Source organism: Mugil cephalus, chromosome 21 (genome assembly GCF_022458985.1).
Source record: "Mugil cephalus isolate CIBA_MC_2020 chromosome 21, CIBA_Mcephalus_1.1, whole genome shotgun sequence".
In the NCBI taxonomy this organism is placed as follows: Eukaryota; Metazoa; Chordata; class Actinopteri; order Mugiliformes; family Mugilidae; genus Mugil; species Mugil cephalus.
Window position 1 is genome coordinate 13,035,330 of NC_061790.1, and position 20,582 is coordinate 13,055,911.

Consider the following 20,582-nt stretch of genomic DNA (forward strand, 5'->3'; position numbering starts at 1 on the left):
CACCACATCTCGTATAACATTGTTACAGTTTGCATCTTGGCATTAGCTGCTCCAGTGGGTTGGACAGATTGATTTAAATCAGGTCTCAACGATCGGCGATTCTCCACTTCTCAGGGATGAAGATATTTGCAGGAAAAACAAAAAGGAAAACAGCAACATCATCAACAACAACATAAAACGTCGAATGTACGACTAGATTAACCTCGTTGTCACGTTTCCACTAGGCTACTACTCAGTGAAAGTAAATGCTTGCAGTTAGGCGGGGTGGACGCTGCTATCTCTCCTTGCGCGCACTCCGACGCGTATTGGACTCCTCTCCTCATCTTTCCGTCCGCGTCCCTGAAACCTCCCCTACCATCTCTCTCTCTCTCTCTCTCTCTCTCTCTCTCTCTCTCTCTCCCTCTCTCTTTCTGTCGCTCTTTCTCACAGAAGGAGATTTAACTTTACAAAGGCGACCACATTTCAGTCGGTAAATGGTTTGCTGGGGAGAGGGGAACCATCATATTCAAAGAGAAGAGAAAAAATACGAGACTCTGGCAGCTCCGTTTTTTCCCCCTACGAGCGGAGACCAGTTCGCCAGAAAATGATTGGGTATTTTTCAAATGAGAAAGTCTAAGAAATGTCTTTTCCCGTGGAGGACACCGTCAGCATCTCAGCAATAATGTACAGGCGAAAACAGGCGAGTCCTTTCGTCCTCCAAACAATATCTGGATCGACAAGAACTCAAAGGTAGGGAACTAATTCATTTTGTTCATTTTTTTTTCTTTCTTGTTCACAGTTCAATAGTCTATCCTGCGCTTTTTTCTGTACATGTCTTGCGGCTGTAAAATGTGTGATCACGTTTGCGAGATTTAAGAAAAAAAAACATAAACATAAAAAACATTTATGCACAATATGTTTTTCGTTAACGAGCGGCTTTCAGGAATAAACTGAAACAAGTGAATGTGTCGCATTGCATTCTGTGATGGAGGAGGTGGAGGATGCTATTGATAACGAACTCTGCGCACAGTTTCCACCTGCGCATGCCGGAGCAAAACCCCCGTTTTCTTCTTTGTTATGACTGAGAATCTGACATGAAGTCATCAAGTCACTCCGTGAGCTCTGCGCTGTCAGTGTGTTGTAACCTTTTTTTTTTCCTCCACATATTAGTCAGAACACTTGTTCAAAGAGTGCATTCCATCTACCTCAGTTGGGATTTTTTTTCCGGCACTAAGACAACAATAAAGGAGTGTCTCATTTTTCGCACCATTATCTTAATTTAAAGTCATTGTTTAAAGTCATCATGCGGCTAATTGTGTTGTGTAAATCAGTGATTTATAGCTTGGACACCAAAAAGGGGCATGCAACAAGGAGCGCGTGCATTCTCTCTCACACACAAATTAATTTCACATAGAGTCGTATTAATCTCAACCTTAGCGTTGCCTTAAACAAGTTTTCACATTCAAATGTTACGATTTAAGTGATGTGAAAGTACTTTTAAAGCCCCCCTGACTGTGCAGACAGGTTTATGTCCTCACAGCGTGAGTACACATACAAAGCCATCAGTCCCCACCATCTCCTTCTGCCCCTGTTGTCTGCAACAATTGGGATGGCACAGGTGATGTCAGGTCTGGTCTCTGCTTGAGCTGCAGTCCTAATAGGTGGAGATCTTTGTCTGTGCTTTGGTCTGTTTTCAAAATCAGATTATTGAAAAGTGAGGCTCCATCTATCTATTAGTCAGAGCCTCCCTTTCACCAACAACAAACCACTCCAGCAACAGTGTGCATGGCTGCTGTTGACAACACCCTCCCATTGAATTATTCAAACGCATGTGACAGAGACGGTGGATTTACACATCAAGGCACACTTTAAATCGTCTGACAGAGGTGCAAGGCTCCATAGGACGCTGGCTCCTCCGTGGAAGGGTACTTGCTGAAGGTTTAATGTTTTATCAGCCCCACGGATGGACGAGTAGAGGGGGGCTGCCCATCAGCAGGGGCTGCTGACACCGGGATAGGCTGCAGATTAATTTCATGTGGATTATGACTTTTTACACAGTCTCCTTTGATGGTAATAGTTCATAAAAGGATCAGTCAACACGGTGTTAAGCCCATTACTCACTTCACCGTTTTCTCTTGCTTAGTCTGCCGGTGGACTGTCACGTGCCGGGTCCAGGAGTGAGGTTCACTGACGAATGTGGCGTGGGATATTTGCATTTTGAGCAGTGAGCTCTCGTACATTATCCCGATTTGCGATCATCAATAACTACCTGGTGTTATCTTGTTATGCATATTATGCGCCAGCTGCTGCTTCCAGAATTAAATTACGGAAAGATGAAGTTGTTGTTGTTGCAGTGCAGTGAGCAGATCCCCACATGCTGTATCCGCGAAAGGCTGCGAGAGAGACGCGCCCTGGGTGGAAAGGGTCGGTAAACATGGCCGACAGATAAGGCTACATCGGTATTCAGCTGCATCTTGCTTCTCTGGCTGATAATGCCCTCTCTCGGCTTCAGGGTCAGAGGTCCGAGGTTGACTGGCGTCCGGGCTGACAAAGGGAAACAGACAGTGCTGACCAGAGTCTAATGGGGTTGGAGTGCGCACACGTATCACCGTGGCTGGCATGTTAGCTGTGCCATGGTGTCAGTCATGCCCTCTCGCACCTAAATGCTTACAGGTTGTTCACTAGTCTATTAACCCCTTGTCAGACACCACTGGGCTCTCCTACACAACGGCACTGCAGCACAAAGGCCCGCGCCTGTGCCATCACTTTCATGCTGAATTGTTTTCCTCGCAACAACAACTGCTCTGCCTCATTCGCTTTCAGCCATACCTCCCCACTCCTAATACCTCCCAGTCTGTGCCAACCTGTCCAAATGCACTCAACCGGAGAATCACACATAAGTGTGATCTCTCCCTTTCTTTCCCCTCTTCTCCCTCTGTCTCTCTGTTACTCTCTCTTTCTTTCCCGAGCACACCCACCTCACTCACTCACTCACACACACACACACACACACACACACACACACACACACACACACACACACACACACACACACATATATTTACTCATAGCTGCATGTACACAAAACACAAACGCCTACACGCAGAAAAACACATACAATGACATTCATCTTCACTGATTCGGAGGTGTCCTACATTGCTCAGCTTGTACTGAAATAGCTTATTCACACTTAATTCCCATTCGCTTCCCTCTGCACCAACAACACAGCAACCAATGTATTTGGAAGCATGACAACGCTAAAAAGATTTCTCAGAGCAACCCTAAGTAATGACTGGAAAAGTAATCTTCTGTCAGCTTGTGCAATTTGTGCAGAGTGGAAGTTTTAACAGTGACAGAAGCAGGGAAGTACTTAGAAGAATGCTTCTTCTGGAGCTGTTTTTTTTCCATGGATGCTCAGACCATGTCAGAGTGACTGGGCTCATTAGCATCAATCTGTTTGCACTACCTAGTGAGCCGGCATCCTAATTGAGAGAAAACCAATCCTAGCCTTCTACCAGTCTGACCTGTGGTGTAAGATCCAGCAGAAGTTGAGCGTCCTCATAGATCGCACTCTGGATTGTGTCGTGTGATTATGGCAAACACGGCTTTACTTAAGTTTTAATGCGGTGCTGACTTATTGATGTGAACATGCTATTTGCGGCTGCTTCTACTTAAGAGCATATCCTTTGATTTCCTTTGACGTTATATGAAAACAGGGACACATGGGGTGTTATGTAACAGCTGTCTTTGACACCCTGTTGGCACCAATTAATACAAAGATGTGCAAATACTAAAAAATATATTAAGTTCATGTCCACAAATCAGCTCGGATTATTCACCACCACCATCATCATCGGGGAGCTCACAGCAAATTTTCGGCAAAGAATGGGCTCCCTCGTAGATGTCCGGAGTGCTGCATTTCTTTTGACCCTTGAACATAGTGGATCAGAGAGTGCATGGCCCCTAAAACACAGTGGCATCCAAAGCAAATAGCCACCTCAGCACCTGTACATCTTTCGAACGGGGTAGTCAGATTCAACAAACTCAGGAACTGCATGAGTGTGCACTCCCTGGAGCTATACATGGACCAAAAGAAGCACTGGTGTGGAACAACTCCGTCAGCATATTCCGACGCAAAAGGTCCAACAGGGAGGAACCATGAGGACTTGGTTGTCTGACACTTACAGAACTTCAGGAAGTCTGGGAGTGTGGGGCTTGTATTTTATTCATGGAGCAGAAAACATGAAAAGTGTAGCAAACAAAACTCCTTCATTGGGGTAAAATGAGGAAACTCCAACACAGAAAGAAGCAAAAGCTAGAGAGTCTAGGAAGGAAGTGATGGTTACAGGCTGAAACTGAGGGCAGTGAGTGGACCTTTATAAGACAGGGTGCGGGTGAATGAATAAAGAGGAAGAATAATAACACAATGAATCATCATATGATTGTCAATCAGTGCCCCCCTCAGGACACTATTGTGTAGGTCTCCAGTGTGTCTCCAAAACTGTTGTGACTCATCAGAGAATGGTGTCCTGTGGTGTCTGGCAACAGGATGTTGTCAGTGGGGGCCTTTGAGTTTAGGGAAGGGTCCTCTGTGGATCATCCCACAGATACTTGAGCAGTTTGGGATCTAGTGATTTTGGAGGCCAAGTCAACGGCTTGTACTGTTATTCATGTTTTTTGAGTCATTCCCAAATCATTTTAGTCTCAGACTGCATCCTGCTGGGGATGTCTGCTGCCATCAAGGAGTGTCAGTGCTGTGGGGTGGGGGTGCCTGATCTGGTCTAGGTGGGTGGTACATGTCTAAGTAACATCCACAGGAATTCCAGGTCCAAAAGTTTCCCCACAGAACAATGAATTATCACAAGATGGTCAATGTTACTTATTTCTCCTGTCTGTGGTTTTAATGTTGTGGCTGATCAATGTATATCGTATCCAGTGTGAGGTTATTCCTAAAGTTAAAGTCATGCACCAGATACTTAAATATGAAAGACTGCACACACACACACACAGTATGAATCAGCAGAGGTTTGTGACCACGATTAATCACAGCAAAGAAAATACATGAGATGAGATGATTAGTGTGCAAGTTAACCTGTGAACCGGCAATCTATTATCCTTTTTACATCACCACAATGCCATTTTGCATTACGTGTAATCTTGTTGACTTCAGTTGGAAATACATTACCTTAAAGCTTTTGGAAATACTGCGGCATGTGCCGGCCATGAACGATTGGGGTCAGGACCCCAAGAAATAATCTGCTTTTGGCATTTCTATTTTAAACACAGATTAATCAGACAAAGGTTAAGGGTGTCGACTGAGAGAAAGAAAACTCTGGGTCATTTTTGCAGTTTGAAAATAGCCGAGAGCAAAGGAATATTTATAATCTGCTTTGGATACTTTTGATAGTTTGAGTAGATGCATTATTTTACATCTAAATGAAGCCTGTGAGTCAGGTAGCAAGTATTTAGCCTAACTTCAGAGGCAGCTGTCACCAAAGGAATGTCCTCTATTATTGCATCCTGGGGCGACATTAGTTGATCTATGACCAGCGTCAGTATTAGAAACATTTATAATGGTAATAAGAAGCACCAGCTTATTTTTATAGTTTTACATCTGTGGTATAAATTTATTGCTGAATGTAATTTTCCTTTCAGTAACTCGGTGGCTGCTCTTTCTGATCATTTTACTTTAGGAAGACGGACACACAGAATAATTGAATAATGTCCATAATGTAGCTGATAAATATATTTAATCACTCCTAACATAAATATTTTATGTTAAAAGCCATTCAGCTGACCTTGTGTGGTTTGAAAAGTTCCCGAATTCAGATAGGATTCAAGTGGCCAGTAAATACTATCTGAGTTCAAAGTGATCAAAATCAGTGAGATCAACTGAGATCTATGTTACAACTCGGCTCGCCGGGGGTAGAGGCAGCATAAAAACTGTTGAGAACAAAAGGGAAATAAAAAATCCTGGCTGCTAAACCTTCAAAATGAGCAGAACAAAAGACAAGGACGAGTAGCACCCCTGAACCTAATGTCTCTAGATAATATATTTCCTACGTTAGGGTGCACCGGCGGCGGTGTGGAAGTGAATAAAGAAAGACCTGCTGCATTCACTAAGTGGCCATGCCGCAAGTGAAAACCAAGTATAAAAGAATACACGAAAGGCGTAGTGGATACAAAGTGTGCCACACATAGATATTACTATACTAATATTACTATATTATTAAGTGGCATCCAACAATCATGGTGGTGAAATGATGAGCTGCACCCCAAATGATAGTGTGCTGTGATGATGGCAGCTGCTTGATTGGAGAATACGCCTTAACACCGACTCTGCATGATAGCAGGAGCGGGGAGCGGAGAAGGAGGAGTCAGCCAGCCTGTACATAGCACCAATCCTGACCAAGGAATTACTAATAGGCAAATTGTATGAATTGAACAGAACGTATTAAGCACGAATGGGAACAAGGAACACACCCCTCTGGGCCGTAACAAATCAAACCTGATTTCTTCATTTCTCTTTGTGACATGATTTTCTTCCAAAAAAAAATGAAGCAGACTTGCCCATCCTAAACCACAGTTACAGATTAGTAGCAGATAATATTTTTTAAGATCCACCAACCCTCATGCCCGTCTTCAGCCTATTTAAGTCTTATCATATGTGCTCACAATAGAGACGGCCTCTCACGCCAAACCATTTTCAGTGTCAATATCAGCCACAGATTTATACAGATAGCGGGCCCTCTGAGGTTTATAGGTGTGTGAAGCCTCAGCTGATCCATATCAGACAGTGGGGCTGGTGACACCTTCATGACACATAATAAGACTCTAACAACGTAGTGATAACAATCAAATTAGGCCCGCAGAATGTTCACAGGCACCCTGAGATGGCGAAGGGTGGTGCGCTAAGATATTTTAAGTAGATGGAAATGCTGTGATGTGTTGCTGTTAGCGCCCGGGCATGTGTGTGACTGAACGTTACTTTATGTGTCTAGCGCGAGGAAGCAAATTAAACTTAATTGAGTCATCTGCAGGGTGCAAGCTCTTGACAACGGGATACTGTGCAAGTTGCCGCTGCCGAGGGAGCGGCAGCTAAACTTTGATCTGGGTGTGAGTGGGTGGTGGGTAAACTGTTACCTGCCGGAGGATCTTAAACAAGATTCTCCTTCCAAGTTTTCCACTGACTCTAAAAACTCTCGATTTGTTGCTGTTTGCTTCCTCCGCAGATCCCAGAGTGCTTAATGCCATTAACGCCTTTACCAACATAAACGCTGCCACCGAGGGACCCGTCTCGACCGTCACTCTTCCATCTCCTCGTCGCGACTGAGAAGCTACTGCCGCACAGTTTTTGACCCGCCTATCTATGGAGAATCTCAGTGAACTCCAGAACCCACTGCTGGACAAAAACAGCAAGCACATGGTCAACGGCTATGGGGGAGAATATCCCAACAACCAGTACCAGGAAAACATTATTAATTACTTCGCTGGAGGCGGAGGCGGAGGAGGAGGAGGAGGAGAGGGCGGAAAAGTGAACAACGGGAATGTGGTGAGCGGAGGAGGTTACAACGGCAACGGGAAGGTGAAATCTCAGCAGCTTTTGGACGCCACCTCGCTGCATCTGGCAGTGGAGGCCTTCTACAGGCCCAACTTCATCCTGTACAAGGAGGACAGCGGCAGCATCAAGGCTAAGGAATACAAAAGTGAGTGCTGCGAGACCACCTTCACAGAGAAGAAGGCGAAGGAGGCATCCAACACCGCGGGGGCGGACACGCCTGGCACGGAGGATCCTCAGACGAAGCTGCTGGAGGACGGCGAGCACATCAAGATCCAAACTGTTTCCTACGAGGTGGAGGAGGAGGAGTACGTGGAGTACGAGGTAAGAGGGAAAAACCATAAACCCTTGAATTTGTCCATAAAGGATTCTTTTGAAAGCTCACGAGATCAGCTGCAGAGAGGGAGTTTTTATATCTGTCAGCTCAGAACTTTGAGTGCATTTGCTTTCATCCTGAAAGAGAGTTTAGGCTATCACACTGACATCAATACAAATGAATTGGGTTTACTTCAGTCATTGAAGGCCAGTATTTGTGTGATCTCTGTGTTTGTCAGTGAAAAGCCTGTATCGATCTGATGATCCAACTAATACACGCTAGCATACCTGTAGTGTATAAATAATAATGATAATAAGAGCAAGCCTGTTTGTATTCCTGTGGCGTGTGTAGTCTTACATCATTACACCGAAGGATTTGGCTCAACTCCTGGATCACGCTGACATTTTACTAAGCATAAATCCCATTTGATCCACTGACCTTGGCCTCAATTCCCAACTCGTAAAATTTGTCGTTAGATAATAATAAATCACCCATGACCGCCTCACACGGGGATATTAGGTGCTACAGTATTACAGCATTAGCCACAGTATTTTCCCTCTCAACTGGCAGCACCAATAGCACAAAGCACTCCAAAGGATTTAAGGGGATTGGACAGGTGGAATAGGGTGTTGAGAGTCGACTGATGCGTTTCAACACCTAATGGACTAGCTGCCGAACGTCAGAGTCCACTGGAATTAACCTGGATTGTGGTGATAAACATATAGCTGCTGTAATGCAATGTGGTATTAGTGCATATAGCTCTGGGCCTCATGAAGTAAGTAACAGCCACTGGGGAAAAACACTGCCCTTAACTAACTTAAACTTCTTTGGCTCGGCTAAAACTCAGAAAATGAGATGAGAAAAATGTTCATTCGCAGATCCCAAACATTAAATAAAAAATTGACAAGAGTCTTAAATTGACCTGAACACAAAAAAGGAACAGATGATGTAGACACAGTCTTTCTGCACAAACCACAGGCCCCTCTTACCCATTCAGAGGTTAAGTGAACACATTACCATGATGCTCATATTTTTGCAAACACTTCCTCTTCTAGTACATAAAAAAAGACATCGTCAGGGCCCCACAGCCTGTTCTGAGACGTAAAAAAAAGGAAAATACACAGTGGGACTCATTATGTAGCCTCCGAGCAGAAGCCATTGACACCACAAAGTGCGAGGTGACTCTACCACAGTGCCCACAGTCTGACACAGTGTGAAAACATCTGACTTTTTAAATCAAGGGTGTAAATGCTAAAAAGAAATAAAAAACAGCCTTTTATCTTTTGTCATAATTGGTTCTGTGTCAAATGGAGGGGCTGTAATTGCTCTATAAAGTAAAGCAGGATGGTTCAGGCAGTTTGTATAGCAGTTGTCAAATGGGGACATGGACATTTTCTGCAATTTATCAATAGTTGTTTAGTTTGTTAAGTTTAATTCAGTTTAATTTGCTCAAGCAAATGCCAAACATAATGTGAGTGTCCATGTGTGCAGAATCATGCATCAGTTTTTCTCTTTATGAGATGGATGTGTGTGGTCACACAGTGGTTGTGCATGCGGACTGCTCGCTGGAAGAACCTTAGGAAGCTCTCCTCTTTTTGAGAAGAAGATGTCTGTTGGGAAACAGTGATACTGTGGGTGCAATTTGCTGGGGGAAATGAGGTGATTCCCTGCGTGCCCTAAAAACACTGTCTGGAGTACAGATGGGAGGGCACAGTCCAGGATGCGGTACAGTGATTCTGTAATTTGGAACAGCAGCGTACTTACCCACCGAAGCTTCCTTCATAAAATGCGAAGGGGCAAGAATGTAGCCGTGCATTTGGACTACACTTCATCAGATGAGTACTTTAAATTATAACGGTATTTGGCCAGCGACTGACGACATGTTGATAAACCCACAGTTTATAGTGCAAACAACTATAAAATAAGAAACTGACTTCACTGTTAATACTCATCATCACAATGGAGAGGATGTTGTGCGTAGGCTACATGATTGATGTGATGTCCTTGGTCCGCAGCTTTTCAGAGTGTCACAAAGCAGCACTTTCCTATTTCAGCGAGAAGATCCAAATGAAAAGAAAAATGATGCGGTGCAGCATATTATTTTATTACAGAGGACCCTCACACAACAAAATCGTAAGAATATTTCACATCAAAGTCAGATTAGAGGAGCTATATTTATGGGCAGAGAACTGTCAGGCTAATTCGAGCTATGTTTGAAGGTAACAGTTGGTGCTGCATTGAGCTGGAATCATGACCAAATGCGGAGACAATTGAAATTGGTTTAGTATCACTACAAACCAAACAGGTCAGTGTACAATGTCCACCAACAGTTAGTATTTAGATCCAAATGCATGAGTGTTTTCAGCACGCCTGGCTAAGTAGCGCTATCCATGGTCCTGAAAAAAAGGCCTCACTTGATTAAGGTTATATAGGCGTGGTGTGATTTTTTGATTTATTTTCTTAATTAGAAACCTTCCCACTGTCATTTATCTTATTGTTTATTTTGTGAACTCTTGAAATATCCATTTCGTTATTATATTAATATATGATGATGGTGATGTGTAAAAAATGCGAAACCATAAGTGATTTGTGTGTTGTTGTGTTTTTCACAATGACCGAATATATAAAAATATAAAATAAAAGCTTCAATTGCTTCCACCATTTGTTTATAAAATCTGCCACAATGCCTATCCAATCAAAGCCCCGTTAATAGGCTCCTTTGGGGAAAGTAAATCAATGTACAATACACTTTTTCTTAAGTTGAAATCACCATTTTTCATACAGGTTTTCATTACTGGAGTTGTTTTGACAGCACAGAGTGCACAGTGGTATAAAATATGGAAACATACAATAGCTCATTCGTGACAATACTGAGCTGAAGTAAATACTGCTACTACAGAATGAGGCTGGAATCAATGCTGCAAATACACTTAATAAAGTGCACAAGCTTGTTGTTGCAGAGCTAGTTAATTCGCTAACTTATAGTTTGCTAAACTTGGTATGACGGTCCGTGGGGATGTTCTGTATGACTATTTTCTAACCGCACGTCTCAACTGAAAGTTTTAATCCCTCTATCTCGTCTGCTTCTCTTTCGACGCAGCTCCTGCTTAGTGAGCTGTATTGATTTAATAAAGGAATCAGCGAGGTGTAATGGGTTCGGCCTGATTCAGCTCAACAGTGTGCAACGAGAAAAGACTATGTGTCTGTAAAAATTGCATTTTTCACCAATCATATTGCTCTGAGTCTACTTCTTGTATGACATCTAATCCATAACCCTCACAAACCTGCAATGTGGAATGATACATCCAATGCAAAATGCATGATATACACTAAAAGACTTGTATCAGCGCAGGATGAGAAGGGAAGCCATGGACAGAAAGCTGATTAGCCACATTGGATTGCTTGTGATTTCACCAAACAACGATAGCACAGAGTTTGCCTCATAGAGCAGCGGAAAGCACTACCAATTACTTGACGTTGTCTTTATCATATCTGCTATATGATGCAATAATGCCGAAAGAACAGATATGTTTCTGTATTACGGATAAGTTATAATATTATCAATAAGTTGGCCAAGACTTGGAGAAATAATTCAAGAAGCACCTCTGCTTAGCAGCTGCCTAAAACGAAATGTACATCCTGTTTGTTCAAAGACAGATGTTTGGAATTAACATGTGCTGCAGAACCTGTGCACACGCATGAGCTTTGTTTCTCTCATAGTTATTCCATATCATATTGCATATATGTGATGAAAAAAAAAGAATCAGCCAAGACTCGCCTTCCCTCTCATTAGACCTGTCAGTGAGAGCAACAGAATGGAAAAGTGCAGCTCAACCGACAGTTTCACACTGAAATGCTCTCCAACAGCACTCTTTATGCGCAACCTTTCCACGAAACTGTGGCTATTTATAGCACCTGTACCACTAATTCATCCCATATATATACCTCTATGCCATCCTCGCTGCAGTGCCTCAGTCATGATTGTTAAACAGCAGAAAGATGATGCTTCATAGTTTAGAACTGCAAGAATGTAATTTTAAAAAGTAGCCAATCGTAGATGTTTTCAAATTTAGGAGCTTTTACATATCTTCTTATGTATGATGAATGAGATGTGCACACTCTCATTACACAATATCTTTTTTCTGTAGATCCCAGTTGCCTTGCAGAAAATGGCTTATGCAAGGTTTTTGTGCGTAAACATCATTTCTACAGCCAGCTCCAAGCGTTTCGTATGCTACGAGAAACTGTGTAAACTAATAAAAGGGTGTAAAATAGTGAAAACAGAGAGTGCTCCTTTTGCTTTCCCTTTGACCCCCTGATATATCGTTTCCAAGGGCTCATCGCAGTACGAAAAAAGGGAGAAACTGCAATGGCGGAGTGAATTGTGCAGCTTTTTATTCTCTAAAAGTCAGGTTTAAAATGAGCTATTAAATAAAGCACAAATCCTCCAATTATCAAAGTGCATGAGTGAATTACAGATAGCCTCTGAGGAGAATCAGTAAAGTAGAAACAAAATTTCTTCAAGGAGAAACAAAAAAATAAAAAGCATTAAGGGGAACTCTTAATGGTATTGCTTGAAAAATTGCACTCTCAGAATGGTTTTACTTCACATTTGCCTTTTTTCCAAACACTTTTAGAGCTCAGCTATAGCAGCACAGGACAAATATTTTACTCCAAAGACCAAAACATCCAATTATCAGCTCTTGCTGAGATATACTCACGTAATTTCTACAAAATGTTTTCTGTGTGAAGAGCCTCTTCATGCCTTAAGTGTCCACATAACACATTTCCTTGAATAGCTGTTTACTTTTTTATATTTCCAAGTAACATTTTTCACAAAAATCACATATTTTAACAACATGTTTGTGGAACAGCACTTTTAGTTTTTCACTTTCTTTTCCATTAACTTGTTTTTGTTCTTTTTTGAGTGAACCACTGGAAAACAACAGTGCAGTTAATCAGCAGAGCTTCTCTTGAATAGCGAATTCACGGCATACACTCCCTATGCAAGCCGTCCCATCTGAAGGGTGTTCTTCTTTTTGTCTGACCTCTGTGCTGAACATCGGAAGCGAGAGTTTTACCTTCAAAACTCAGCAACACTATATAAGTGCGAGGTCGCTGCGCCTGACAACTAAGGCAATTTCGCATGTCTCCTCTTATCAGTTTTAGTTTATGTTGTAACCTCCAGGCTGAAAAATGGAGCAGATGATGCAGTCCCTTGAATAGCCACTAGAGGCTGGCTCCAAAAGCGAGTCATGTTCAAACGTCCAGCTTTACACAAAAAAGTAGTATTATAACTCTGTTTTTCTATTTGTAATCATTTCATTTGGGTGAGTTATATATATATATAACTGACCCGTTTAAATTATACCAAGGCTTAAAGTTATGCATAATTAATGTTATGCAAAATTCATGCAGTGACTACTTTGAGAGATATGTGGGTGCCACCTCAGGGTGCTCAGCCGTCACCCTCCTCTTTGCACATTTTTAAATTAGCTGTCAGTTGGACGGAATCGGGCACTGCCAAGATGGTGATGGCCAGATCCACCACATTCGTAGTCAATGCTTCCCTCCTCTGTGCCTACCCCTGTTCCAGTATCATGTTAGCATTCAGCCAGCCTCGTTTGGAAAAGGTTTGCTGTTTCAGATTTCCATCACATGGCTGCTTTTCAAAATCTATGACATAAGACAGGTCTGCTTGGATCCCTGCTCATTTTGAATGTCAGTACAGCAGATTTCAAAAGTGTGCGGCAGTCATTTGGTAGACATCATTGCCATAGTGTCCATTATGAGCTATAGACAAATTACTGCTTTCCTTTATGCCCCTGTAGCTGTTGATAAAGTACTCCACGCTTACCGAGTGTAACTGCGGTTTTACTTCTAGAAAAGTGGAGGAAAGAGAAGAGATTTTACATCAGAGCACCTTTTTGCAAACAACCTTAAGATGCTAATGTGTACATTTATGGAAGTTCTTTCCACATCCATGCTTTTTTCAATTTCATCATCTGCACAAGTCGGAAAGATGTCGACGTCCGCGTACAAATGAGCCAACTGAGCCACAAAAACAGCTTGTTTGGAGGAAAGGGTGTGTGTACCTTGGTAATTAATCACTAAATGGGTACAAGGACGCACAGATGGTGAGAAATTGTTCCAAATTCTGCAGAAATCTGCCCACTGTGGTTTGGACAGGCGAGCGAAAGGCGTCTGCAAGCTTTTCCGTAGCGATTGGCCCGTATCAGGAGCTGACACGTTGCTGCAGCCCAGTGTGAGTCTAGCTCCGACACTTTGCTGCTAAATTTAAAACAAATTAAAAATAAATAAATAAAGTGTTTTTCTGCTTGTGATGTGCGGGGCGCTAAAATGTCTATTTAAAGTACTACATGACTAACTACGCAGAAGACTGTACCTGGTTCCTAGAATTTTATCTCAGAGAAATCTGCATTAAAGTGACAACATAATATGCAGTAGTCACATTTTCTGATTACTAATGAAGGTTGACAAATGCTGCTGTGAGTAGTAACAGTAGATAGTGGATTCTACGTTTATGTATACAGAGGAGTTCCAAGGAGAAGATGTAAGTGCAAGACAGACCAAGGTCTGCGCTCTACTTTAAAGAATTCATTAGTGCAAATATCAATGGTAGCCTCCGATTGAGGAGCTAAGTGGGGTTAATGAAGCAGCAGGAAGAGATGTTTCTTGATCCTGTCCAGTTCTCATTACTAACCATGATCCACAGCAGGGTCTGGGTTTGTAGTCAGCAGATCAGCAAATTTCTTCAGCATTTTTAATTATTATTATTATTATTTTTTATTTGCTTGTTCATTTTTCTTCAATAACTCAATATGTTAGTATGAAATGAGGAAAGTTCCAGTTCAACATGATCTGGACATGTGGCAGGCTTCACGTGATAGGATTTATGTTTCATCCTGTTTGTCCATCCGCTTCATAGCGGCATCGCACTTTTTCTTTGCAGAATCAGCGAGCCTGACGCCTTTTTCCTTTTCTTTAATGTTTCCGTGGTGCTCCATGCTGTCATGCTGTCTAAGATGTTAACGGCATTCTTGCATCTCAAAATAAATATGTACATTTCTTGTTACAACAAGAGTAAAATTCATTCCTTTCATGGTGGCAGCAACAGTTATATGATCATATTCTGTTGTTGGCAGCTCCCGGAAAAACTTGGCAACACGTCTTCACCCCGGTGCTGACGCTAGGGTTGTCTCAATAATAGGCTCCGCAGCTCCGTCCTTAATGGCACGTTTATTGATTACTTTGGGCTGAAAATGTGTGTTTAGCAGCTAAATCTGTCAGGAATTAAACAGAAAGAGAAGAACGAAAAACAAATGCTCATGCAGATTGTGTTGTTAATGCTATAAATTGCTACAGCCTACTGCTGTGCTCGTATTGGTTCACACGTTCTTCTTTCCCAAAAATAACCAGGTCTATTTCTGACAATGCAAACTGCTGCGCAGAATATATTCAGTGGCTATAGCCACTATAGAATAAATGACAGCAATGAATCGCATCATTTTTTTCTAATTTTAAGGATTACACAGTGCTCTTTCAGTCAGTCAGGATGTTTGCGATTTTGCAAGCGTTCATTTAATCTTTCTCTATGTTTACATATTTTCACCTGCATTAAAAAGTCAGTTAGAGACGAGCTAGAGATAAGACTTCACCATCTCTATTTGCCTACCATCTGTTACACTCTTGCGTGAGCATCAAATTTGCACTAATCAGTGCAATTTGGATTCACGTGATATTTGGAGCATGTGGTAGTAGTGCTGCCCTTGGCCCTTTCCCCTGCGGTTATTGCAATGTAAGGATCATAAGCAAGGCTGCAGAATCAATAGAGGTCAGTCTTGAAAACTAGATATGTCAACAAATGGCCTCTGCTTTCCCTCTGCAGCCTTTTGGATTAGTGCTGGGTTTGATTAGGAGGGCTGTCCAGTCTCAGTAAATCTGAGGGAATGTAAGTGTCCCGCCTTCATTACATTTAAAATGCGGTCATTCTTCAGTTCACTGCACACACATTGTCCCCCCTCTAAAAGGTCCAGCATCCAATATGGTTCTGTGTCATATCGTCTAGTGAAATCTTTCAGAGATTCAGACATTCTCATTTAGCTGTAAGTGTCAAACCAATCTCTGGGATCATTTCAATTCAGCACAAAGCGAATCATCCAATAGATTTTAAATCTTCCTGTCCTTTGTCTGGGGATATTTATTCCACAGCTTGTCGCTCGTTCTCAGCCACTGAAACCTTGCGGCTCGAGAAGAGAATGAAATCGTAAAAAATATACTATTGTGTTTTAAAAATTGTAAGAAATGTACAGGTTTGATAAAGAAATAATAGGACAATGGGAACTCCAATTAAGTCTAGTATTTATTTTTGTCACCTTTAGCTGAATTGTCCTTGGCGGACATTTTTTCTCTTATCCGTCTCCCCCTGTTCTTTTCCCGTATTCCATTATCAGTCACAATCAGCCCTTGTAGACATTGCATATTATTCTCTACATTTCCATTGCTGTATGGAGCAATGTGATGGACAAATTATATATTTTAGGGTTAGGGTTAGGGTTAGATCAAATATTCTGAAAAAATCTCTCGTGACTGCCTTTTGACGTCATCTGACGAGACTAGTCAGATCTCACAGCTCACAACAAGTGCCGCTGAAGTGCTATTTAAATAACAGCCCTAAATTTCCTCTGAGACAATGACAACACAGCTTTAGCAAAGTGTCATTTTATGTGAGAGAACATGAGCACAGTTCGAGTTATTAACAGTCGTCACAAATATCCTGTATAAGGTGGTGGTGGATGAACTTGTAAGCGTTAAAGTTGTATTTCAGTAGAAATTCTTTACCAAGCTCATGAAGCTCTTTTAGGGGACAGTTTTATCTGTGCAATAATCGCAGTCACCCAAAGGTCCTACGGCGACTGTTAAGTTGTGCACCATCATCTTGAGAAGTGCTGTCTGATGCAAAACGGAGACACGCCTAGTGAAGACATGCCAACCAAACTCAGCTGGCAGTCTTACGGCCTTTCCTTGCTGGGGCGGCGCGATAATAAAACGACCATTCAGTCTGATTCAGTGCATTCCAATAATTTTTTGATGTGCCCTCCTTCACTTCCCCTTGGCATATGGTAATACATAGCACTATATGTCATGCAAATGGCCGTTTGCAGAGCCACGGGGTCGAGTCCAAGGGAAGCAGAAAATGAGTCACAGTCGCCCTTGAGGAAGTCTCATGAATGGGAATAGTGACAAAGACATGTGAGGGATCCATGTTGCTTGATATGTTACTTTTATAAAGGGTTGCCGAAACTTTATTAGGGATCCCAGGTGCCTTCATATTCCATGTACCTTGATGAGAGAGGAAATTATTAAGGATAATACATTCTTCCTTTGGCCTGGAAGGGTCAATCATTCGAGGTTTAATCTAAACACGTCCTCATACATATGCAGCAATGTGTGTTGATTACACCTGACTCCCAATATGACCTGTAGGAGTGTATGCTGAAATGACATGAACAGTATGACCGCATACAAATTTGCAGGCACGTGAGTTAATAAAAAGCAGTACAATACAGAGTCAGATACCAGACTTTTAGCCAGGGGACTGGTTATTACATTTGGTTAGGTTCAGGCACCAAGACTACATCATTAGAATTAGTCATTAAAACCACTTGGCCAGGTTGGTTACCATGGTGACGAGTCAGGCCTCATCTGCCAAATTCACAGGCCAGCCACTACTGTCATTTTTCTAGTGATGACACACAGAATGATGCACTTATCTGACAATATCTGTTCAATTTTCTAACTAGACAATATGCAAACAAGAGTTTAAGAGACGTTCGGGGACGATGGTTAGTGCTGCAAGTAAAAACAGCCGCAACAATACAGATAATGATACAATATAGATTCAAGTGAATAGTATATCTTTTTCAACCAAAAAAATTGGGGTAAGTTACCAGTGACGGACACTGGCAAAATATCGACATTCCAAACTATGCGATAATATATTGTCACAGACATGTGTTTTAGGTTGAAATAAGTGGTTCTGAGTAAAGTTCTTGATAGAGAAATAAAGCAACCTTTGTCTCCTTGCCAAACCTTGCTGGTGCTTCTTTAATCCGTGCCTGAATGGCAGCTGAGGGTATTAAAATGTGAATAATGAGAAAGATGATTCCGTAATGCAATGACTTTTGAGTAATATCAGCCCTTCGGGGATGATTACATGTTGCAAATCGTCACAGTCTTTTCGTTTTTTTTTTTTGCCGCAGACATGTAATAATCAGTCCGCTGTGCTTAGATGAGTTTGAGTTGCAAATAAAGAACTCAAACTCTTTTTTTTTTTTTTTTTGATGGGCAGGACTGGTGGGCATTTACCATACACGGGGATGTTCTGCTTTATCCACTGTTCTGCTTCATCAGTGTGGCAGGTCTGATCTGACACCCTCTCACTCGATGTGATCATATAATACAGTCCTGCCATGTACCGCGTTAAGCGGCTAAAGCCACCGGCTAATCAATTAAATCCCAGGCGTGGGCTTGTTCACTGTATTACAGCTGCATTGTCAGTCAGAGAGACAGCACGCTCATCTTGGCATGCAGGAAGATGCTTTAGTTGAATTTTGAAACTTGGTATCTGAAGTGCTTAAGCTAATATTTATTGTTCAAGAAAGCCCTGTCTGTGCTGCGGCTCTTGGTCCCAGTGTTTTATGAATCAGTTTTATTTGCTTAAGCAGATGAAAGCATAGCAAGTTCCTCTTTGTTGAATTGCTGTTACTCTGTATGCATTTATACATATTTGATTTGCAGTAACCAGAATGACTTATTTGATTTATAATACACATAAAAACACAAGGATATGGTTCATGAAACCTAGTTTAATTTATTTATTTTTAAATGTATTGATGTATTTGATCTTAGCTAGTTTGATCTTAACTAAATACTTTAACTATTTCTTAGGCCTCTAATTTAGCAGAAGAAGTGGCAGGAAATGAAAAGGTAGATGGGGAGTGGCCTGCTACTCAAAAAACCCTGAATGAACCGGCCACGTTGTAAATTCATGAAACCACCCAGGTAACGAGAAAGAAGAAAAGGTTTTCTAAAGTCATGCAATATACCGGAGGTGTCCGTGTCTCACAGGACAAGGAATTCCTTGTTATTTCTGTCACATTTTATCTCTGATTTCTTTGCTCCTCAACATGCGTTGAGCTTGTGCATTCCAACCTGTTTACACAGCGCGATGTGAATGCTGAGCATGGTGTGTAGTGTCTCCCTGTTATAGCCTCATTACACGATCCTAAATTGTGCACCTGTCAACAAGAGGCCACGGGGCGAAAGGGAAGAAAAATAACAAATATTTTGTTCATTAATTCACTGCAGGTAGCACATCTCCCCAGACTGCAATACATGTTTGAGAGGACGGCACCATGACAAAGCTCTTATTATTGTGATCACACTCTGTGTGACAGAGAGTCCCTCTGAGGTGTGTGGGTGAGGCAGACCCCACAGGGTTGCTGAACCCAGGCACTGTGTAAATCACAAGGTCTTATTACTCTCATTGTACCGCTTCTCTTTCTTTTTACCAGCTGGCGCCTTAGCACTCTATCACGCTCCTTGATAAATTACAAACCCTTAAGACAACACCCAAGTCACGGCAGGGCCAATGGGCTCCTGACCCGGCATAACTTAACGCAACCATCTGGAGTGTGGATACAGGCGAAGTGTACGTTTCTCTTATGTGACATTAGGATGCAGAAGTTGTTTTGGGTTGCAGAGGAATTAACGTTGTCCTAGATAGAGGTGCCTTGTGACACACGATGTGTATGCAATTAAATAGGAAAGCGCAGAGCCTCATGCGTGCTTTCTGTCATTTCACATGAAATCATATTCTACATGAGGGCTGTAAATGTGCTGAAAATGTCGTTTTGTGTTGCATTGAATCTTTAATGACCTTTGCTCATTAACTTTGCTTATGCATTCAGCCAAGTAATTGAATCCCCTTCGGTTGCGAAGTAGTTTCTTTCTGCATGCAGCCCACTTTGTATCATTTACCTTTGTGTAGCTGCACAGTAAAGTAATTCGTTTGTGTAATCTAAACCACTGGCTGTCTTTTCAGTATTCATAAAACGGTTGAAAAGGCACAATTTCTTTCTTTCTTTGGGTGCTTTAATTTGGCTCTATCTTGTGTAGTTTCCGTTTTTTCCCACTTATACATTCTGGCGAGCGTCTGCGTCGTTCAGATCTAAAAGCTGTCTTTTTCTCCTGCACATAACCCTTGATTTTTTGCGTTTTTGATGGACTCGTCGTATGGCAGTGAGAAATTTCACATTCCAATTATCTCCATGAGGGCAATTTGAGAAGTCGGTTTGAGAAGCATAATGTGAAATTGTATTCAGAGCTTTAAAGAATGTAGCCTAATGAAAGCTGTGATTTTTTTAATTTTTTATTTTGATATATATTCTCAAGGACAATTGGAATTCTTTTTTTTAAATTATATAAAAGGTAGAAGAATAATGACAGGTGTCCAGAATGAAGAGTGATATAAAACGAAAGATGGGATAGTGTAGGCAGTGTTATCATGTGTTATTATGCAAAACTTACCTGTAATTTACATAACAATATAGTAAATCATGAAGGGGGCACATTCCCTGTTGTGCAAGTTACACAGGGTGTCCTCTTATTTTGATTTCGCTGTCATGGCTGAGTGGTAAAACCATC

General features: G+C 41.8%; 1 protein-coding gene across 1 annotated transcript in view; it reads left to right on the plus strand.

Moving 5' to 3' along the window:
• The first annotated feature begins 374 nt into the window (after nt 1–374).
• syndig1l (synapse differentiation inducing 1-like) overlaps nt 375–20,582 on the plus strand; it is a 34,597-nt gene continuing 14,389 nt past the window's right edge. Inside the window, exons 1-2 of the mRNA XM_047574415.1 lie at nt 375–729; nt 7,212–7,861. Of these exons, the coding sequence (XP_047430371.1) occupies nt 7,349–7,861 (513 nt within the window). The 5' untranslated portion in view covers nt 375–729; nt 7,212–7,348. The remainder of the gene's footprint in view (nt 730–7,211; nt 7,862–20,582) is intronic.